Source organism: Rissa tridactyla, chromosome 7 (assembly GCF_028500815.1).
Source record: "Rissa tridactyla isolate bRisTri1 chromosome 7, bRisTri1.patW.cur.20221130, whole genome shotgun sequence".
Taxonomy (NCBI): domain Eukaryota; kingdom Metazoa; phylum Chordata; class Aves; order Charadriiformes; family Laridae; genus Rissa; species Rissa tridactyla.
Window position 1 is genome coordinate 8,077,327 of NC_071472.1, and position 14,389 is coordinate 8,091,715.

General features: G+C 43.6%; 1 protein-coding gene across 1 annotated transcript in view; it reads right to left on the bottom strand.

Moving 5' to 3' along the window:
• Positions 1-10,579: 10,579 nt before the first annotated feature.
• MGAT5 (alpha-1,6-mannosylglycoprotein 6-beta-N-acetylglucosaminyltransferase) overlaps positions 10,580-14,389 on the bottom strand; it is a 129,652-nt gene continuing 125,842 nt past the window's right edge. Inside the window, exon 17 of the mRNA XM_054208384.1 lies at positions 10,580-13,549. Coding sequence (XP_054064359.1) covers positions 13,351-13,549 — 199 coding nt within the window. The 3' untranslated portion in view covers positions 10,580-13,350. The remainder of the gene's footprint in view (positions 13,550-14,389) is intronic.

Below are 14,389 nucleotides of genomic sequence, written 5' to 3' on the forward strand. Positions count from 1 at the left end.
CTTCTCCTCTGTAAGGACTGTAAAACTACAGCATCGTACATTTTGGCAAGTGGTGCCAACGGTATTTTACTAAATATGCAGTTTGTTTCCCGTGGTCTGGTTTTGTTGACATTTGTTTTAATGGGAAATCTCTCTGTAAAACTGGCATATGTGCACACTGCTTGCAATTCAGCGAAACAGCAGCATTTTTTTTCAAGTACGCTATTGATTCCTGTGACAATAGAAAACATGCAGTTTGCAGTTTTAACCCAGCTGCCATGTTGTATATTCCAGAGTGAAAGTGTTCTTAATGGTGTGATAAGCCTGTGGGTAAAGAAGTGCCAGTTTCAGATCTTGGTTTTTTCCTCCCCTGGCCTGTATTTTCCCAAACACATGCTGTACCAGGAGTACAATCCTTGCTAACCTCTTCGGCTAACAGAGTATCCTATGTAGAGTCCTGACACCAAGAGCTGTGTTGCTTAAAACACTTAAGTAGCTACTTCCTCCCCTTCCATTCAAATAGACGCACAGAAAGAGCGGGTACAAACCTTTCTGTGATCAGAGAGATAATTCATTTTATCCTAAATTAACAGAAACTATACCTCTTCAATTTAAATTCTATTTTTCTTAACGAGACACTGTTCATAGCTTTGCATGGACCAAACAAGCACACACAGTATTACTGTACAGACCAAAGGCAAAAAGTCGTGCAAGGAAGAGGAGCTGCTTGGGGAATGGGATTTTCATCTTCTATTGTACTTTACACAGAGGTACCAGCGTGTGTGACTTTGTGGTTGCTCTGTAGTCTGACGATGGCACAGCAGTGGCTCAATCTGGTGGCGAGGTACAGATCTATTTATTAGATTTAGATTGTCCTGTAAAGTGTTGCTCACCTTCCATCACGCATCTTCTATATTACTTAATAGCAGGTTAAATTATCAAAGAGTCTTGATGTATAATCAATAAAACTGGTATCTATTTTATACAGTATCTGTAAGTAACATTTGAAAACTTATTTCCAGAATGTATCATAGAACAAAGTCTTCCTGTATAGCAGCCTATTAAACTGGATTCTCTGGCTATATCTATTTTCTCTTGATTTTTATATATTCCAGGTTGGTTTTCACAACACAGAACCAGAATTGTTGCTCTGTTTACACCTTACAGTTTGAAATAGGACCACAGTAAGTAGCCAAGTAGCCAGAAATGCCCATGTCTACATGACAATAGACTACACAAACTCGAGTAGATGTACAATTAGACTGATATTTTTTTTTTTTTTTACTGGTGCCTTGTGATGCTAAAACCGTATTTCCCATCATATGGCACTTAGCAAGCCAGATCCTTAAGAATCTTTAGTAAAGGCCAACTCCAGACCACCCAAAGGTTTCCCTGACCTGCCAGTGCCTACATGAGCTGCACAATACGGATGACACTTTACGGCAAAATGATTTTTTTTTTCTGCTCCTATAGTTTGTTTACACATATTTTGGGTCAGTTAAGTTTCTATAAATATTTGTATGCAAACTTTATAATACTGTTGCTATCAGTGGTGATGCTGCTTGTGCCTTGCTGTCATAGGATGATGTCAGAGATCATCATGTCACTCATGTAAGCACGTACAACGCTTACAAAGCAGCACTTCATAAATGCATTCAGCAAGGACTCCAGAAAGTATAGGAGTTGTCACTGTCCTCATCACAGGTGGATTTTTAAGCATCAAATACCACCCCAAGACCCTTTCTTCCTACACAAGTTCCTGATCCATTATCCTTGGATCCAATGAAGTTATCCTTATCCAATGACGTTTCACACTTCTTCCTGCAGCTCTGGAATGCTCTCGGAGGATGTTTGTAAGTAAGTACAGACTCCAGCTGCATAGCCTTTGAAAAGGAGATGCGGTTAAAAAAGTTAATCATACTTTTTCTTATCAGATTAAATTAAATCAATTGCAAAAGCTTTTCGGTTACCACAGGTGCTTCAAAGCATTTCTGATATTAGCAGGTAAATACAAGAAAATAACTGAAATACTTGTGATACGTAAAAGACCAGAAGATAATGATACTTGGAAATGAAAGCAAATACCTGCTGCTAAAGCCAGCGAGCATCAGGGAGCCTTTGTGCGGTACATGACAATAGAAGAGAAAATAACTGCTCATCCAATTCACGGAGCTACTACACTCTAGCCAGCCACCCTCAAAGGTAACCGTTTCTATATTAGTTTCCTTTATTAAATGTCTGTGCCAGTTGATTTTTCTATCTATGCAATAACAAGCGTGCTTCCAGCTGAGCTAAGCGAAGGTGGACTTTTTTTCAAAAGCTGAAATAGCTCAAAAGCACTTGGACTAATCACCCAAAACTGGGCACTGCCCAACATAATACTTTGCTTGGTGATCACAGGCCGCAGAAGCGTGTCAGCACTGCCAAGTCCTCTTTGGTGTGCACAGGACACAGGGCAGGAGCTTCAGTCTTCACACAAGAAACAGCACTGGCCAGTACAGAGACTGCAAACTGACACTTATTAAAGTCTGGCCAGACTCAGAATTGCAAATTAATCCCTGAAAGTGACTACGAGTCTGAGCAGGGGCTTTGAATTTGGCCATATTGTTCGGCAGAGAAGGAAGCTATTGGGAACTCTTACAGTAAGGATTATACCAGCTGCAGTCTTGAATCCCAAGCCATGCCCTGTGTGCCCCAGGTAGGCATGAGGTCTGTTTTTAATAATGGAAAATGATAGTGGTCCACTTACAGCTAAACGCTAGATTCTTTGAACCCAGATTGTCATCCAGAAATTTGCTGATTTAGATCCATTTCACTTCTAGCAATATTAGGTAAGCCATAAATAAGCTTCATCCAACCATGATGTAAAAATGGAGCCTCAAAAGAAGCTCCTTGCTGAAAATGGTGCTCCAGAAATGGATCTGAAGTAACGACCCCAGACAAGATGCTTCTCAGACGTGGTCAAATTCAGCTCTAGGCACACCTGCATCTGGGAATGCACCATAGCGTTGCACACCACTAATAGCACCATTCGCAGTTCTGCACTCCCAGCTGCCTGGGAAGAAAATGCAGCTGTTTCTGGCATTCTGGTTTTTTTTTGGTGGGCCAGCTCATGGAGCTGCTAGGTCACTAGATAAGTATTAAGCCTTATTAATCCACAATGGCAGTGCATTTTTCCTAGCTAGTCAAATTTATACTCAAGGAATATCTTTACTAACCGTTTTCTTTTCAAGTCTGTGAGGCTGGAGTATTAACGAGGCCCCGAGAGCAGCCAGCTGCCTCCGCAGCGCCAGAGAGAAGGAACCGCTGAAGCTGTTGCCCAGCGAGTATCCCTGGGGAGCACGGGCTTGTGTGGATGTCGCAGCCTGCAGGTAGGGAAGTGTTTGGCTGTGCTCGCAGCACCTGTAATTTCTCACCACGACTCCCAAGAGCCTGCCTGGGTGCGCTGCCACCAAGTGGTGCTGTGACAAAGCACATCAGGGAGCCTGTGGCCGTGTTTATGGAGGAGCAGTAACCACGCCGGAGGCGCACACAAAAACACATTCCTGCGGCCTGGCATGTGGGACCGGGTTACGCAATCGGAGAGCGTAATTAAATCAAATAGCAGACAAGCCAGGGATATTTCCCTCTCCTGTTCCTCCCACGTTTGGGAGCTGATGTTTTCCTTTCAGCCACAGGAGCGGTATTTGAGGCAGCACTAAACGTTTCTTGACTTTTTACCTGTTTAATGTGATCAGTTGCCCACTCTGCTGCTCCTCTGGCAGCCTCCAGCCCACTCACTGGGAGCGGATCAGGAGAACCCCAGCATCCAGATCCAGCAGGGACTGACACGGGCACCAGCAGAAACGCTCGGATGCAAGGAGGCTGAAAGTACATTTAGCCAAAGCCTGGGCCGAAGGGCTGCTCTTCTAAGTGAGTTTGGCAGATAACTAGGAAACATCCCATTTTGTCAGCTCACACTGTTGCAGCCAACCCCATTATTCTGAACTCACCTCTTAATGACACGGGCCTTGCAGAATGGTCACCCGTCACCACAGAGCAAGGAGCAGAGTCAGGGCGGCACCTATTCAAAAGGACCAAGTGACATCAACTTCCTTTTACCAGGGCTGAGCCTCAAGCAGAACCCAAGCCTGCAGGGCGGCCTTGGGCAAATCCCATCGATCTCCCCCTCCGGCAGCAGGGAGGAAATTAAAGCTGAGGGGTCTCTAGTGGTTTAGCGGCTTTCACTTCAAAGATCCGCTGTACCGATTACTTACATTGCAGGCAACAGTTGGTTCTTGCTGAAACACCAAAGGCTCACACTTTGGTACATCTTCTTTAGAGGTGGAATTACTGTTTCAGCACTTTTGTCCAGCACTTTCCTGCTTTGAAGTGTCCCTCCCCACAAACGTGCTCACAGATGTGCAGGAGGCAGATGCCTTCGGCCAGCCAGCGCTCCCAGCTCCTGCAGCAAGTCCCCAGGGAGGGATGACCTCCAAGCCAAGGGGACACGGGACAAAGCAGGTCACACAGTGAGACCTACCAGCTGGGGCCTCTTCGGTGCAAACAATGTTCTATTTTTTTGGCAACAATGCTTTACTACCGTGATTTTAGTTAAATGCAGTCTCCATAATCAGTAAAATAATAAAATGCGCAAGACCCACAAGCACAGCCAGGAATACTGGCCATCGTAAGGCTGCTGGGCTGCTCCGTCTCTTGCACGCTGGAGAGGAAGCGTCGGTGTGAGGTGAGGCTTTTGAGAGCAGCGCAAAGTCCCTGCAAAACGTTTCCATCTGTGGCCTCTCCTCTACCAGATGGAGTTTGACTGAACCCAGTCTAAGTGTGTGAGAGTTGAAGTATTTAGTATTTAAGCTCCCCCAATGATCTTTCCAATACAGCTGCATGGCGTGTGTATTTTTTTTTATTCCAAGTTCCAATTTTCATACAATTTTTTTCCATTATGTGACTGCAACGCAGCCCACATCTGACTCTTGCTGCTCACCATTTTACAGATGTCTCCTTATAATGTCAAAGCTGAACAATAATTAGGGGAATGAAACAGGAAGGAAAACGTTTCCAGAAATAACCAGAACAAGAGACTGAACGAGCAGTGTTCTCCGCTAATTCATTTAGATGTTAGGAAACATTTGGGAATTGTGGTATGTTGAATAGCAACACAGAACCAACACAATTTTCACCCATTTTAATCCAAGGTAAAGTATGCCAAGGAAATACCCATAAAAAGGGGCAACACGCAGGACATTCCCGCACTTCAACTCGCTGGAACAGTAATAAAAGGCTCTTGCAGAGGCGCCGCCAGCACTGGGCAGCAGGAAACCATCATGTGTAGCCACGACGCACTAAACTCCCTAATTCTGGCTAGTGAATATCCAAGCCACAAGCCCTCTCCCACCCCGCAGGCCTTTCGCCTTCCCCTTCAGTTTGACATTTGGATTGATGCTATTGCTCATCAGTGTGCTGTGTCCTTAATTGGGACAGGGAAAACAAAAAGGATCCCAAGTCGCTCGTTCCTGACTTCTGTACTACTCTGATTTTGCATTACTCAGGTATGTGTGACCCCATGTAAAAAAAACCACCCCAACATAAAAAGAACCACCCTTGGAAAAAGGTATTGTAAGAAAGCGAGGAGTTGCTTCTCTCCAGTGTAGTTTTAAAAAGTACATAGCAGCTACCTTACAGACACACATTTTCAGAACAGATTAAAAAAAGCTGGTCTTTGGGGTTTTTTTGGTTTGTTGGTTGGGTGATTTTTTTACTATTCATTTTACTGCTCCCTGCTGCACCAGCATTGGTTGTTCTATTGCTCTTGGCCACCTCCACCGAAACCTCGCGGCATTCCCAGCAGAAGCTGAGAACAGAGGAGCCTTCCCTGGGTCTCGGCCGGGCTCATGGAAAATGGGGTGGGCAGAAAGAGCCCTTCGGCAGAACGGCTGCAACTGAAACGAACGGGCCGTTCCGCAGAAGTTTCACTCTGTGGACATTTCTATTGTACATCTTTTTTGATATACGTGTGCTGGAAATTTCTAGGAAACCACGAATTCCTAACTACTGGGCTGGCAAAACTGCCCTCCTAGAATGAACCTTGATTTTATCCATTATCCAACTTGGATTTAAAACAAAACAAAGCAAAAGGTAAGTACTCGCCTGTTGTTCCTATGGCCAAGATGCGGGTGGATGGGACTGTCCGTGCTCCCCTCTGTGGCCAGCAACAGAAATGCCCAGCTGCGGAATTGCCAGGATAAACCACACAAAGGCAGTTTTGGATAAAGGGCAGCTCACAGACTTCCCATTTAAGCACAAAGCAATTAATAATCCAAATCACACAAGAAAAAGGTTTATTGAAAAATAAAGTTCTCCCTAGTTTTTTTCTACAACAGTGAAAACAAAGCATTTTTCTATGCCATTAAAGTACAGACATTTACTTTTCTAAAAAAAAAAAAATAATTAAAAAAATCCAATCCTATTGAACCCCAGTAACTTGACAGTATCTGAACCACTGTGTTCTGTTCTTTCTGCATCAAACTGCTTGAACATAATATAGTGGAACACAACCATTTAAATAAAACAAAGGATCAACCTTTTAGGAGAGAATTCAAACCAAACACCCATAGTACCAGCCCGACCCTGAAGTTCTTACGTGCATCTAAAAACTCTCACTGACTCCAAATTATTATCTGCAAAAAGCAGCAATCTTTCATTTTTGCAGATTTCTGGAGGTTTTGTTTGAATTTAGGGTGCTACAGGGATCATTCAGACTTTGCCCCCCTTGGCCCATGGAGCGAGAGGCTCCTCCCGGGAAAGGTTCAGCCCAGAAGGCCAAGAGCTGCCCCCAGTTGCCCCCTGGAGGCCGGTCCGGCAGGGGTCAGCCTCAAAGCTCAAGGAGAACAACTTCTCCAAGCTCAAACTAGCTTCGTAAATGTTCCCTTCTGTTTTTCCTTTAGCTCTCTCAGAATCTTCAGGGTAACTTTTCTCATAAAATTTACTCCTTTTTTCCTCTGGTAAAAACTGCCATCTCCTCCTCCTCCTCTGCTGCATTCCTTTGCGAAACCCAAATAAGCCCATGACTTCTTAAAAATGGTTTTCCCTGTCGCTGTACTGCAACAGACCTGTTAACGAAGGCAACAAATTAGTTCGGGGTATAACCCTATTAAAATTAACTGCCTTCAGACAGCAAGTTAGACTTGATTGATGGTGGACCTATCTGATACTTCAAACTACTTTGCAGCTGGTGGAACGCGAGCCAGGACACGTCGCGTGGCCTTTGCCAAGTGCCTGGATGGCTCCAGTGAACGTGGTATTTACATGCTCTCCTTAAAACCAAGGATTTTGCTGGCTCCTGGAGGATGGAGCCCCTGCCCTGTGGCCGCCCACGAGCGGAGCAGCGGTGAGCAAGGGCTAGTGTTCGAGAGCGCAGCACAGACACGTTGCCCTGTGCAGGGCGGCAGCCGCGTGTTGTCGCTGCTGTGAAACGTGAGGACAGCGGGGCCGCAAGGCTGCACATCTGCGAGCCCTGACACAAGGGGACAAATCCTGTGGCGTGCATAGCCCACCTGAGTTAGAGGGACCTCCCTCATCCCCAGCAGAGAGAGGGGTATCATGCACCTGATCACAACTGAATGTTTAAAAAGCGGCCTGTGTGTGTGGAAGGCGGAGTTATCACTCGTTTCATCAAATCTTTGAGGACCTGATTTCGTTTACCCATTTCATAAACAGGTGGCTTAGTGCTGTTGAGAGCTCTGCCAAATTAAAACATACTATCGTATGTTCCTAGTTCTATGAACACGCGAAGGATTACACCTACAAAAGCAAGACACGCTGGCAACGGTTGCACCTTGTTGTTTTTCCCTTAAGAAAGAACACAAGCGAGCCTCATTGGAGGCGTTCTGGGGTCCAGCCTCTGGTATTTTCAACACATTCCTACAGTAAACATTTTACACTTGATACACGGAGTTTGCTGTTTACACATTCCATTTAAATATAATATTCGGAAATTACAAACTAATTTTAAAAAAACGCTATAGAGCTGCTTAAAAATATGAAGATGAGATTTAAGTTACTGCCCATAAAACAATATGTTTTGAAGTTACATTTACAGCAAGATTATTAAAGCATATCTCAACGAAACCATGTCTGTCCCTGGCCTTTTTCAGCCTGAACGAAAGCGTACATCTGTCAGTGCATTATTCTCCTCCGCTTCACAGCCCTCCCTAAACCGATGGGACCGAAGGAGAACCGGAGATGGAAAGAGATGGCAAGTCCGAAGTTGAAGGCAGAGCAGCTGGAGGGCAAACGCCACTGAGAAACAGCCATGCCAAAATGTTATAGCACCCCTGGAAAAACGACTGTGAAATTAAAAACTGGTAACTACTAACCTCTTAAAAAAAAGGACACCAAACAACAAAACAAACACCCCAACCCAACTCCAAACTGTAGACGGAACAGCCATTTAGCCAAGTTTTCAACTGACATTTTAATAATAAGTAACACCAACTTAGAGATGATACACGCTGTAGCAGCAAGAGAGGCCGGCTGCTGCTATGTGTACAATATAACCTGCAGCGTCTGGTCTTTATCTTGTAAGATACAGTGCTTTATAATTATTAAAAAGGGAGAGCTGCTTTTTTAATTTGAAGAAAAATGAACGGAGGAGTTCTGCTACCACTGAAGCCAGTGGGAGTCATGAAGTTAATTAGAGTTGGATGAGATTGTATCCAGCCCGATCCATCCCACTTAATTTATGTTACTAGCAAAATCTGGTCCTGAAATGCACTAGGAACAAAATACATACCTGAGAACGCAATTTGGGTTTTGTTTACATGAGAAGTGCTGCAAGCTCGTAAATCACCTTTGTAATTTAGCCGGGCCGCTCATTTTTGCGAGGGGAGGGCACGTCTTTTGTGTCCAGGATAAACCAAGGACCTTGACTAGGAGTTTAAGGGATGGTAGTACAAGATGAGGTGAGGAGAGACACGTCGGCTAACAACCCCATTTGTGCCCGATACCCACAGAACCTTCCAGCTGAATATCCAGAGTTGCCTCCCCGCTGAGAGCTGTCAATTTAGGTATCGTCAAAGGACTCTATTCTCCTGGTAGCGCCAGGAATCACCCCCTGCACCTCCATCTACGCGGGGCTTTATCCAAAAACCCAACACCTCACAAACTTTAATGTGGATCTTCAATTTTCCTGCTGGTCAAAAATCAGCTACAGCTGTTTCTAGAGTTTTTCCTTGGGGAATGAACGGCTTTAGTTTGCCCTCTGGTCATCGAACAGACATCCCATCCCAGCAGGAGCTCTCACGGCAAATTACAGATACTCTGTAAAGCGTAGCAACGTTTTGCAAGAATTATTAAAGTTCTAGTATCTTTCATCTTACTAACCCTTACCTTAGAGTTTCAGAACAGATTTCTCCACTACTTAAACCCCTTCAAAATTCACACCGCTTGCGTGTATCACAGAGTCACCAAGCGCTATTTTTACCTGGAATTAGTGTTCCATTATACTTGTTCAGACAGTGCCCATATTCCAAACACTCATCCAAACCCCCAAGAAAGTAAAAAAAAGGCACATAAAACATTAAATATTTGTAGGAGAAACATAATCTGATATAAACAAGCAAACACACAGCTGCAACTATAAATTACAAAAAGAAACATAGAAACTAAGCAAAAAATGCAAAAAGCAACTCTATTTATACATGTGCAAATCAACTTGCATATATGAAATAAATGAGGTTTTTATTGGCATTTTTAAACAGTGTGTATTTACCAACTTTACCTTTCAAAGGCAAGCCTTTTATGTTAATTTTAATAAATATGTAAATGCTTCTCTCAAGTTTTCTAATCTCATAGGAACAAGATTTTTGAAAAAAACTAGGTCACATACAAAAATACAAAATTTTAAAACAAAGAATGTCTTGATATGAGAGATATGTTTAAAAGCTTGGAAAACGTTTTTATATGCAACTTTTGTTGACACCTTTGTGCCCATCAATCGCTGATCAATCTATTCAAATGCAAGTCATGCAAGAACCTGATTTCTGAGGAAGGGAAGCCGCGAGCTTCACCGTCAGAGTGCAAGAGCAGCGCAGCCCCCGCCCCGCCAGCCTCGCTGAAGTGCCAGGATTGGGCCCCACCTCTAGGCTTCAGTTAGGGAGGAAAACGGTTACAGAACTTGGACAGAAGGCTGCTCTCTATCCTGAAACGCGGACATCTATTAGATGTTTTAGTAAATAACTCAAACTTTGAAATAGCCCTGCGGGGATTTGCCTGAGCGCTTTATGTGCGGAAGGATTCGGTTATTTCTGAGTGCAGGGACAAACGCTGGTTGTGACGGGGGAGCGCGGGAGCAGGTTGGGTGAGTAACGTTTACAAAGTTTATGCACTTACAGCTCTCTCACGATAGTCTCCTTTTATAGAAACTTAGACTGAAGCTCTTTCATAAAAGTAGTATTTCTTCTGAAAAAAGAGTTTAAAATTAATACTAGAGGCCCATCAAATTATAGGTCTTGATTCTTTTCTTTTTTTTTGGCTTTAAGATTAACGAGTCTTCTCTCTAGATTTCAGTGGAAATAGGATCAGACCCAACCGATCCTGAAGCCAATTTGGATGTTGTGTCCCTGGCTGAAACGCAAGCGGCGTCGGGGTTTGCTGTTTCGTTTTGGCCACGGTGCAGTAATTCACTTCAGCAGACTAGAAAGAAAGAGCGCTACAGCGTGAAAGAGCCCGAGCTTAGACCAGCCTCTCCCTGCTCTGGTAAAGGCAAACTTAGCATTCAGCAAAGCACTAGACCAGAAAATCTTATAATAACAAATACCCAAACCCTCCCATCTTTACAGGTTTAGGGGCAAAATAAAATGCAGAATGCCATGTGGACCATACAGTGAGGGGGAAACAAGCAAATATGTATTTACAGCAAAGAATTATACTACAGCAAAACCTACGTGTTTTGCATTCTTTAAGTGCACAGATACAAATCTTTGTTTCTGACGTAGTTCTGTGATACCTCGTTCCAAACTCATTTCCTGCCTGAAGAACCTCAGGCTGAACAGGCAAAGGCAAATTCTGCTGTTGCCTTTGCTTTCAGCACCAGGTATCAGTGTATACATTTTACAACACAGGATTTTCCAGTCGCACAAATATGCACAGGTATGCGGGGAATATTTTATATAAATACAAAATGAATTGTTGAGCCTGCTCAGACCCACTTCCAATCCTCCTCCCCCCGGCTTTTCCAGCGTATTAAAACTATTGCAACCGACTTATGTGCTGAGTGACGCAAATGCTGAGCTACGGCAACACTAAGGATTTTCATACTAGTTTGTGTTTGTTTTCTTTTCATACAAAAAGTTTGCCTCCCACTTGAGAGCCCAGCTGTTCTGGTTCTGGAAAATGACTAAAATACAGCCGATTCTATGATCGTGACACCCCAGTTACTGCTGATCGTGCCGTTCGGCAGCTCCCACTTACTCTGTTTGGGTTCTCAACAATCTCGGGATGAAGTTCCCGTGCAGCCCACAGCACGTTACGGAGCGTTACAGGATAACACATCAGGAGTGCTGAGGCAGGAAACAAAAAACTTGAAAAAGCTAATTAATTGCTTTTAAATTAAAACTTTAAATGTACACCCTTCTGTTCTCTTGTCTTGAGAAGTGATCCAAGATTAAACAGCATTTCCCTTGCTTGGTCTTTGGTAGGTCAAGAGACACATCGATATTCACACACAGATAATGAATGCCGGTTACGACAAAAATCCAAACCAACCAGATATAGCCAAGAAAGGAAAATTTTAAATATCTATGCTTTTCGCCATTACCTGGCAATGTTAATTTTTATGGAAAAAAACCTCCACGTTGATTTTAGTTTTTTTCCAGTATGATCAGAGCACGTCCAACTGTAAACCTGCAGACTATGACCGCTTGCAAAACATCCCGCAGGTTTGTTTCTCACTCATCTTAGCGTGTCATTTGCTGACTACAAATGGTGCTGTCAAGCATGCCACCTTCTGCTGAAAATAACAAAAATTACCTCTATAAAAAGAAGGCGGTTTAGAAGATGCAACCTGCTGCTCTAAAAAAATGAAGTTTGACTTGAATTCCAAACTCTTGAATTGTTTTTTGTCTAAATTTGTAACTGGCATGCCTGCTAAAAAAAAAAAAACCAACACAAAAACCCCAAACAAACAGCCCCCCCAAAACAGAAAAACAATCAAAGAACCCACGAGATTGATGAATGCTTTTTAGCAGTTGTTTGTCTCCTCTTACTTGTTCTTCAGAAAAAATTTCTCTTTAAAAACCTAGCTAGTTATGAAGACATTTTACATTTCTACCATACAATAATTATAGTTAGCTTAGTTTAACCTTTCTATGTCATTCAGCAACACTTTAACTACTGGAAGCCGTAGCAAACTGAGGCTCTAACAATAATATTGCTCCAAGGATGCTGAATACTTTTTGCTTCACACAGTATTTCTAGTAGACAGACTACAACAGAAGCATGGGCAAATTCCAAGGATTACTCTCTAAATGGGACCAGTAAACTGTGACAAGTCCATTCCGAAAATGGCAGTATGTTTTTGTAGCTTTTCCACACTGAAGAATGCCACAACCCCAGTCGGTTGTCGAGTCACCGAGATGATGTGTCACCCGCTGGCAACTGCCGATTTGCTCAGTCACGATACTCTCTGTTTAGGCTGCTCTGATGCAGCAGCTGTGATGCAGACAATGCCTTCTTGTCGACAAGATTTAAAAAAAAAAAAAAAAGAAAGAAAAAGAAAAAAAGGACTGGGCCCAGATAACCCAAGAACAGGGTACAGAGCTATCTTGTGATTCCAAGCTCTTGTGAATTAAACCGCTTTATAGCCATTCAGGCTAAAGCAGTACCCAAAACAGTGCACCTAGAATAAAATGTTAGTCCTCCCTCCCCTGCACCCCCCTCCCTCAAGCCCACTTTTTTCAATTTGCTACTGGAATGAAGTTGAGATCCTTTAGCTAACCATGATGGGGGATGTCCTAACTCATTAAAAAAATAGAAAAGGCTTCACCAAAACAACAGAAAAAAAGAAGTTTGATGAGTCTGGGAATTTTCTACAAACTATTCTGTGCTGTCATCTTCAAATCACTGTAGAACATGAGACTCGTTTCTCTTCGCAAACAGATGAAGGAATCGGAAGAGTTACACTGCAAACGTTCTTATAGGAAAAAAAGATCAGTTAGCTGTTTGTTATGAATCCCTCCTCTCTTAGTAGATAATTCTGCCCAGCAATGATAGCTCTGCCTGCAGCGAAAAACCTGGACAAAAGTGCAGGAAGTAATAAGTAGCTCCTCTCCAAACTACTTACATTTTGTCCTCAACTCAAAAGAAGCTCTGCTGCTGCTATAGGCAGTCTTTACAAAGCGCAACCTGCCCCTTGATATAGTCTCTGCAGGGGCAGATTCTTCTGTGGGTTGGGTGGGAGCCGGCACAGCTGAACAATAAGAGGTCACCTTGGAAAACACAGTGCTTCCTTCTTCCATCAAAAGAGGGGACCAGAATATCATTTGCAGACTCCATGGTGAGACATTCGATATTATGCCTAAAAAGCAAAGCACATGATCTAAATCACAGTGGAGTTTACAGGAGTTCGGTACAGTTTTCAGCCTTCCTCACTAAAAATAAAAGGAAATGCTCTATTACATCCTAAATCAAGTACATTTAGAATTGCAGATTTCCAGAACATGACTCTCATTTCTTTTTGCCTGCGCAGATTCTCTCTGCAGAGGGCAGCACAGCCTTTCCAGCTTTACTCTTTTCCTAAATATTAATGAAAGAAGTTGAAAAAAATGCTTTTGACTGTTCCCCAAAGTGTAATATTTAAATACACCACAGATTTCTAGTAAGACAAAACCAAAGTATCCGAAATCAGGAGATTTTCTGGTTGGTATCACAGGGATCTCCCCCTGGCAAGCCACAGGGTGCCAGGCCGCTCTGGGGAGCCGGGGCTGCCACCAGCCCAGCCGAGGACCAGAGGATGCAGCGAGGACCAGGGGATGCTGCAGGACGAGGGGATGCAGCGAGGACCAGGGGATGCAGCAGGATGAAGGGATGCAGTGATGAACAGGGGATGCTGCAGGACGAAGGGATGCTGCAGGACAAGGGGATGCAGTGAGGACCAGGGGATGCTGCTGCGTTAGGGCAGGAGCCGGTCAGAGCAGGAGCCGCTGCTCCGAGGCACCCGCTAGTGTGAGCCAGCTGAAAAGAGAAAACTTCGACTTGCCATTTTCTGACCACAAAGCTTAAGCATGAGGGTAGCAATTCCAGCAGAGGCTTGTTTTTCACTTATTCTGGAAACATTGGTTGCTTTCAGCATTTAACAGATTTTTTTCCCACAGAATTATAATTTTGTCTAGACAGCTAGAAAAAAAAGCCTGACAAA